Genomic DNA, 8796 nt, shown 5'->3' with positions numbered 1-8796 from the left:
CTACAAGCTACATCGTCTATCTGCAGCTATCCATGGATACTGAATAATCTACTAGTGACTGCGTATTTTGTGATTTGCTCGGTTAATTATGATGTAATGATGATCGTGCATGTATGGGTACGTGTGGATGATTGAGTAGCGCACGAGTATATATATTTTTTTATGTATGGTCCCATAGCATGGTCGATTCCGGTGTGAGAGGTAGTCATAAAAAAAGATAGTTATGAAGCAATTTCTGTAGTCTTTGATGACAAATGTGTATCACATATTGCACCTTGATAGTTACGTACTTACATATGAGTGAAAACGGCTTTCAGTTGAGATCACTCCAATGTTCGTCCTACTCTCCTATCACACAAGTATTATGACACAACTAGCCACACAGTTTGGTCGATGAGTGGACGATCAAAACAGAACACGATGAGCGTACATGCTCAAGATGACGTGTAACTACGAAGCACCTAGACGTCATCTAAGCCCTTTCGCACCTTTGGTAAGGGTGTGTTTTGATAATAAATGATAACCGTTCACTTGTGACTAACCTATATGTTTTGAAGCGAATCTATATATTAGTTATCATGTCATGATTTTATTGGAATATGACCCATCAATTTGAATTGGAAAGCGGTATGGAGCTAAAGCGACAAGGCTAAGCACCTTTCCAGTACTAAGTGTCATAAGGAGATGAAGGATACTTAGTGTAGTATAAATTTTTTCTAGTTTGTAGCTCATGGACCATATTATTAAGACGGGTTTCAATGATAGTAGCTTGACCATACAAGGCTAGCCATGAATATAATGCATACTTAGTACTTTCTAGCACTTGGTAGCTCGAACAACACATGGAAGAACTCAAGAAGCAAAGAAATCGATGAAAAACTCAAAGGAGATTGAATTGGATGAGTTGAAAGTTGAAGGACACCGTCGGATGTTCCGACGCCCAATTTTATAGTTGCGTCGGAGCAATTTTCTCAAGCTGGAAATCTGGAGTGAGGCATCAGTTGTTCTGATGCCACCATCGGATGAATTTTTCCATAGCACCGGATGTTCTGATGCTATGTCCAAAAAAACATCGGAGCAAGCATATTTACTTTGCCAACTTCCAGAGAGTTTTGGGCAAAAATGTCTTCAACACTAGATGTTCCGACGACCATCGAATGAATGCGTCAGAGCAAGCATATTTTTTTATTCCTTCCAGAGAGGTTTTGGCCAGAACATCTTCAGCACCGGATGGTCCGACACCTACCTCAAGACCGTGGGACGAAGAATAGGATGAGCTTTTCACTGTTACTTTTCTAACGGTCAAAATCTTTATCTGTGAGAGACCGGATGTTCTGACGTCCCGGGGAGGAAGGACCATTGGAGGAGGATTGAGCGAGGCAGCATGGCATGCATCGGTGATGGCCAGTGCAAAAGCTAGGCGAGATGGGTGAGCTCGTGTGCGGCGGGGCTATCACTGTCAACACGTGTGGCGCGTATGCGCCCGCGGGAGGAAGACGGAGGCACAGTGCCTCGGTGTCATTAGCGAGCGGGTCCCGGCTGGAAGCAGCTGCAGTGCAGATGAATCCGGAAGACGGGCTAGTGGTTGTGGGTTGGGCTGGCTAAGCAGGCCTCCGACCTGGCTTGTTTTCGTAGGCAGAGCGGGCCGGCAGGGTCGCGGTAGCTGGGCCTTGCGGCCTGGCAGACCGTTGGCCTGGTTTGGTTATGCAGGTTGGCCTAGAGAGTCTAGGTGGGTTGGCTGGGCTGGTTAGGGAGGTAGGGCCCAGGTTAGTTTGGTTAGTTAGTTTAGGTTCTAACTTTGAGCCAAATTGACTTCACAATGAAATCCAAAGAGATCAGATCGAAATCCAAATCATTCATGCAAGGTTCATGATTAAATATTTTTAGTGTACAATTTTTATCTACTAGGAATTTGGGAAGGAGAAATTTTAGCCTTAATTTGCAAATTATTTTCTTGGCTCACTCAATCCAAACAATTTTTTTTTGAAATTCACCTTTTTGCTAAAATCAAACATCTTGCAAATTTGCGGGATGTTACAGGACCAATCTAATAGTTGCTGCTTTCACTACAGGATTGAAAGTATCTTCATAATCAATACCGTATCTTTGTTTGAATCCCTTTGCAACAGACCTTATATCTATCAATTGAACCATCTGATGGCCTTATATCTATCAATTGAACCATCTGATTTCTTTTTAATATTATACGCCCATTTGTAATCAATAATATTCTTGCCATGTGTTGCAGAAATTAAATGCCAAGTTTTATTTTAAGCAAATTCGTATACTCACAATCCATAGCTTCTTTCCATTCTTCATTATTAAGAGCTTCAGCTAGATTAGTTGGTTCACCAACTGCTGTTAAGAGGCCATACTTGACAGTGCCATCAGTGTAGGTCTTTAGCTTTCGAATTCCATGTTGAGCCCTTGTTGTCGGACGATGAACAGAGCTTGGAACTGGCTTAGGCATCATGACCACAGGATAGGCCACAGCTCTTGTAGGCAGATCCAATCCGGTAGGTTCCAAACCCAATGCGGATCCTGCAGGAGGAGCAAACGGCCCGGCGCCTGCACTTAGTGCAACAGATGTCCCGACGCCATCATTGCCGCTATCATGAGTAGCAGGATGATGTCCCCCTGATGTTGCGTAGGGATGAGGACGTGTGGCGACAGTCGGGCACCAAACCGGCCGACCGGAGCAGAACGGCCCAGGGAGGATCCCGGAGATGCTCCGTACGTAGGATCGCTGCCCGGCGGCAGAGGATCTTCCTCAGGAGTGCCGTTGGAGCCCTCCTGCATAAAATGATGGTTTGCAGCACTGTTTGAGGCTTCATTTGCACCGAAATTTTCTGCAGAAAACACAGGATCATCAGTAGCATCTGTATGATTATTAGTCACAGGGTGAGGCTGTGACGACTGACCCCAAATCTCTCGAGTTAATCTTAATCCGAGTCCCTTATCCCCGTCTCAGCTTCCCCGAGTTTAAGTACTCAACCTCCAGCCCCGGTTCCGACCCCTGAGAACCGACCCCTCTCCACCGCTTCCCCAGTTCCGACCCCGCCGACCCCAACCCATACCGCCGGATCTTCGAAGTCTCCCAACAGTGTCTCCTTTCAATCTGAGCAGTGGACCAACCGAGACTAACCGGTGGACCCACAAAAATCGTTCCCCCAGATCTCCCGAGGCAGACGCACTCGAGTGGCATGCCCGCTTCAGAGTTCCTCCGCCGGGTGGCTCAACTTCTCCGACCCCCGCCGCTCCGCCCCGTCGCCGGCCGCGACCAGATGGATATCCGTGCCCTCTTCCCCAATCGCAGCGGAAGCTCCTCTGCTACCCTTTCTGCAGCGTCTCACGGCTCGCGCCCATCATCACCTCGCCGGACCCCCGGCTGTGGAGCCCGATGCCTCCCGTCTTTTCCGCCGCCTCTCCACCGTCGCGCCGCCCTGGACCGCGCTACGCGACGATTCCTCCTCCGCCAACCCCGACCCCGGTCGCGACAGCTCCTTTTCCCACCTTGTCAGAGCTACGCCCCGACAGCCTGTTGCTTCGCGCTCGCCCACGCGACTGCAGCCGCCTGTCTTCTCACCTGTGCGCCCTCGCTTCTAGCGCCGTTTCCTCGGTCACATCCATCAGATCCGTCGCACGACGACGCCCGCCTCCGCCAAATCTCAACCACCGGCAAAACCGCGCCACCCTGTCTCTGGTGCCCAATGACCGACGGTGTTATCCCCGAAGTCCTACTCCGCCGCACCGCTGCTCAATCGCCGCCCCAGTAGCGCACTCCATCGCTTCTTCCCGGTCTTCGTGCCGCTCTAACCCTCTTTCCTCCGCGCAGCTATAAAAGGGAATGCCGGAGCCCCACCGGAGTCCCCTTCGCCATCGCTGCCCTCCCACCTTGCTCCCTGTTTCGTGCTCGAGCGCTACCGCCTAAGTCCCTGAGGAACTCTCCTCTCTGCTCCCCGCCCGCCCTTTCCAATCCACCCAGCCGCTTGCTCCTCCGCGCTGCGCAAGAGCTTGCTTGTGGTCCACAAGAAGCACCGCCGTCGCCGGAGCACCACCAAACATCGTCGCCTGCCCAAGTCCTAGTGCTTCCATCCTTCCGCCCAAGTCTGCTCCTTCCCGACCCCAAGCTTCACCTGTGAACCGAAGGTAAGCTGTCGACCCTTTTTCCGCCTCGTCCGACCCCTTCTGTTCGTCCGACCCCTTGTCCGCCTCGTCCGACCTTGTCTGTCCGCCCGACCCATGTTCCATCTCGCCCGACCCTATCCGCTCGACCGACCCCTTCCTCCGTCTCGCCCAACCCTGTCTGTTTCGCCGATCCTTCCTCCGTCTCACCCGAGAGCTCGGCTGTATCCTTTTCCTTGACCCGAGGGTATATGTGTAAAAATCGGACTACTCTGCGTTAAGTCTGAGGACCCCCAGCATATCTATTCCTCTAGTCTAAGGGTCAGATCATAAGTTCCTCCCCATCCGACCCTTATATCTTGATCTCCACCAACCCAAGTATACTTCCCCACCTTTTTCCGTAGCTTTGCTACAAAGTTTCTGGGCAAAAACTCGCAAGCGTTGCTGTTGAAATAATCATCTAAATGCTAACCCCCTGCATTGCATTTCGTGTAGAGTTGCATCTCGCCGACGGCTTCTACAAGCTGTACCCGGCCCCAGAAGACGAAGCTGCAGCAGAGCTCCCGCCTCCAGAAGCCGAAGCCGCCCCCGCAGAAGACCCCTTCCCTTCCTCCTCGCTTGAAGGCAAGCTCCGGAGCATGAATCCTAGTTTCCCAAACTTGCGCATGTCTTCTGTTTCTTGTTTGTGCATTTACGTATAGGAGTTGTTTGAAACCGTAGATGCATGACTTAGTTCCCTGATCTGAACACTAGCTGTTGGACCGAGTAGTGGCTATGCTTAAATAAGGAGCGGTAAAAGTCGAGTGATTTCCTATCACTCGCGAGTTGTAGGAGTTGGTTGGTTCTCCTTCTGTTACAACTATAAGGACGATGGACGGGGCAGGGTTTTGGGTTAACTCTTTGGTGGTCGGCTGATCGCCCCGTCTATCTATGGAACTTGTTAAGGGCCGACAGTGGTGGTGTTCGTGATCAAGTGTTTGAAAGTACTATCCTCATACTTATTATGGGATGAGGAAGCCGAGTACCGGATTGAACCTAGACGTGAGCGGTCGCCCCATTATCCTTGGAACGGAGTTCCCCTACGGCCGCACGTGGTGGCAAGTGTGGTCACAGAACGGCAGAGGCCGGGTCTGTGGAACATTGCACCAAAGGAAATGGGCCCGACATAGGTTAGGGAATTGACGAGGAAGGCCGACACAGGAAGCGACCCTCGGTGGTGCGCGGATGTCGTGAGGATAGGTTCACCATGCATGGTTAAAGAACTCGAATCGATTCGTCTGCCTCTCACAGTTTGAGACTACTTGATCGCTATGCTACACTGAGTAATAATGAAATATGATGATGACATGGTCTTGATGATGTTATATATATACCCTTTGGTTGGTTCTATGTTTGCTTAGAGTAAGTTGCTAACTTAGACCGGATAATGAACTTAGAACCTGAGCTAAAACTTTGAAAATAGGGATCTACATAGCGCTTTTGGCAAACAAAACCCCTCAGCCAAAGAGCCCGGCATGTCTAGAAGTGGTGGAGTAGGTTTACTCCCGGTCGGTTAAGTCTTGTTGAGCTTAGTAGCTCAGCCTTGTTGTGGCTCTTCTTTTTCAGGTGAAGTTGCTGCTCCCGAGTCTTCTTCTGTTGGCACTTGGCCGCCCCAACTCCCTCCGGGTTGGACGGTCGAGTGGGATCCCTCCTCGGACGGCGAGGAGAGGGATCACTGACGTCCTGGCTGGCCTCACCAGGGATGTCCGACCCCGCCGAAGTAGCTTCCGCTTGTTTTTACCTTCTGTTGTTTCCTTTTGAACTTGTAAAACTCTGATGTCTGTTTTGTTGTTAAACTAAATGGTCAAATTGTTTAACTCAGTGGACTTGTTGTATTCTTTGGAACCGCTCACCTTCATGTGAGTTTGCTAACTCGGTCCTGTCAAAGTGGTTAAATCGGATGAAATCCGACGGCATCTCGAGTTAGCACGATTAAGGTCGAGTGTCGCATGTTAGGCGACTTAACCGTGCCTTAATTAGGCTAATCCGAGGTGGATCCGCCACAGAGGTAGTGTTCTATCCCTAGAAAAATTATGTAAGTGCGGTGGAAGGAGAAGGATCTCAGCACGTAGGCAAGCACCAGCATTAGGATTAAGTACATGGAATGGATAGATTGTTTCATCAAAGATAACATCCCTAGAGATGTATATGCGCCCAGTAGCAATGTCAAGGCACTTGAAACCTTTGTGTAGGGTGCTGTAACCCAGAAAACCACAATGTGTGAAATGAAATTCTAGTTTCTGAGAATTATAGGGACGGACGTGAGGCCAACATGCGCATCCAAAAATGCGAAGGGACTTGTAGTTTGGTTGCTCATGGAAAAGAGTTTCCGGAGTTGTTTTGTACTAAAGAAGGGGTGTAGGCATGTGATTTATAAGATAAATAGCAGCAAAGAATGCCTCATCCCAGTATTTGAGGGGCATACCCGCATAAGCAAAGAGAGACAACCCTATCTCCACAATATGCGGGTGCTTACGTTCAGCGGCACCGTTTTGACCTTGGGGTCGGGCTGCAGCACTGTGGGCGTCGGCTCCGTCTCTGGGATTGCGAGATGGTCCTGGTCCACCTTCTGGGCCTCGACGAGCATGGCGGTGGCTTTGGTTGAGCACTCCAGGGCTTCAGCGACCTGTACCACCTCTGTGTCGCACTTGTATGACATCTCAATGTCACCGTAGATGGAGAGGATGCCATTTGGAGCTGGCATCTTGAGGACGAGGTAGGTATGATGCGGAATCGCCATGAACCTTGCGAGCATGGGCCTACCAAAGATGGCGTGGTAGGAGGTCTTGAAGTTGGCCACCTCGAAGGTGAAGTACTCCGTATGGTAGTTTTCAGGCGTGCCAAAGGTGACTGGCAAAACAACTTGGCCGATAGGATAGGATCCTTTGCCGGGCACGATACCGTAGAAGGAGTCTTCACAGGATTGGAGGCGGTCGAAATTGAAGTCCATGTGCTTTAGGGTTACGGTGAAGATGATGTTGAGCCCACTGCCGCCGTCAATTAGCTTTTTGGGGAGGAAAACTCGGTCTATGGTCGGGCAGATCACCAACGGGTAGGACCTGGGATTTGGAATGTGTACCTAGTGATCTTCCCTGGAGAAGGTTATGGGCATCTCTAACCAGCGCAAATATTGAACTGGTCATATGGAGATGAAGTGCACCTCTTGCTAGTGCAGCTTGTGTTTGCGGTTGCTGCAAAACACCTTGGGACCACCTATGATGATGTTGAATTGACAGTTTGGTTGCTGGAACTCCCCGTTCTGGTTGGCGTCTGGGTTTGGCTAGTCACGGTGCTCCTTCCTATGTTGATCATTTTGGTCATCACGTCGGTGGTCATCACGATCGTCGTGGTGGCGGTCGCGATCGTCACGGTCATCACGGCGGCAGTCGCGGCCGTCACGGCGATGGTCACCGCGGTCATCACAGTCATCGCGGCGGCGGTTGTCGCAATGATTGTTGTCCTTGTGGTAGTCATTGTAGCGGGGTCGCTTGTATTCCATCGGGGCGTCGACCTCTTTTTTGAGAACTGTGCAGTCCCAAAGATTGTGACATGTGTCCTTATGGAAGGGGTACGGAGCATTTAGGGTGTCATCAAACTCTTCCCGGAGGAAGGTGGTTGATCTGGCGGGGTCGGCTTCGGCGGTGAGGACCTCGAGGGCCTTTTTTCGAAGTCGGGAGGACTTTGGTCGTGCTTGGTGCTCCTCGTAGGTTGGTTCTTTATGGTTGTCGTTCTGGCGATGCTTGCCGGCTTGGAACTATACTTGCGCCACCTCCTCCGTGTCGGCCTGAACGTTGATGAGCTGCATCATCTACCTGACCGTCTTGGGGGCAGCCTCACATAGCTTGCAGAACATGTTGTGGTTCGACAGGCCGGAGCGGAAGTACCAGATGATGTCATGGTCCTAGACGCCGGCCAGCCTATTACGGTTCTCGAAGAAGCGGTTCACGTACTCTCGGAGAGTTTCGTTCTTCCGCTGGCGGACTTGCCCAAGATTTTCTGTGTTTCCAGGTCGGTTGTAGGTAGCCTGGTAGTTCTGGGTGAAAGCACTAGCGAGCTAACCCCAGGAGTCGATGCTGCTCAGCGGGAATTTCTCTAGCCACAGGAGAGGGGCGGGACCCATCACAACCGGGAAGTAGGTGGCCATCTGGTCATAGGTGCCGTTGGCGGCTTTCACCGCGGTGTTGTACGTTTTGAGCCAGATGGTGGGGTCAGAGCGGCCATCGTACTTTTCGTTGATAGCTGGTTTGAACAAGGCAAGCCACTCAACGGCTCTGAGACGGGGAGTAAAGGCGGCAAAACCATCGATCGCCGTATCGTCATCATCCTCGAGGTTGTACTCGACGGGTGGTGCCCTGGGGTGTCCACCATTGTTGCACCTGAGTGGGACATAGACATCTTCAGGGACGTCGTACATACGGTCGTAGTCGGCATGGTGGCGCATCTCCTTCTTGGCATCAGCGGTCCTCCCGTTCCGCGTCGCGGTTGAGCCTGCTAGGAGCACCGTAGTCATGGTCGTACTTAGCGCGGCGGCGGAGCTCAGCCTCTTCCCGCTCTTGGTGGTGTTTGTTGAGGTCGGCGCGGAGGTCGCGTAATTCTTCGCGGAGGTCATGTTGCCGACCTTGTCTGCCACGG

General features: G+C 51.2%; 1 protein-coding gene across 1 annotated transcript; it reads right to left on the bottom strand.

Annotated features, from left to right (window-relative positions):
• Positions 1-6613: 6613 nt before the first annotated feature.
• LOC117844306 (uncharacterized) lies at positions 6614-7114 on the bottom strand. The gene has a single exon (XM_034725043.1). It carries the CDS (start codon positions 7112-7114, stop codon positions 6614-6616), a length of 501 nt encoding a protein of 166 aa, XP_034580934.1.
• Positions 7115-8796: the final 1682 nt, after the last annotated feature.

The sequence above is a fragment of the Setaria viridis genome, chromosome 2 (assembly GCF_005286985.2).
Source record: "Setaria viridis chromosome 2, Setaria_viridis_v4.0, whole genome shotgun sequence".
Lineage (NCBI taxonomy): Eukaryota > Viridiplantae > Streptophyta > Magnoliopsida > Poales > Poaceae > Setaria > Setaria viridis.
Note: the sequence above shows the minus strand (reverse complement) of the source record. Positions and strands in the feature narration are given on the sequence as shown.

Coding starts and splice junctions, on each gene's coding strand:
- LOC117844306 (XM_034725043.1), bottom strand. CDS start 7,114: ATGGACTTCAATTTCGACCGCCTCCAATCCTGTGAAGACTCCTTCTAC.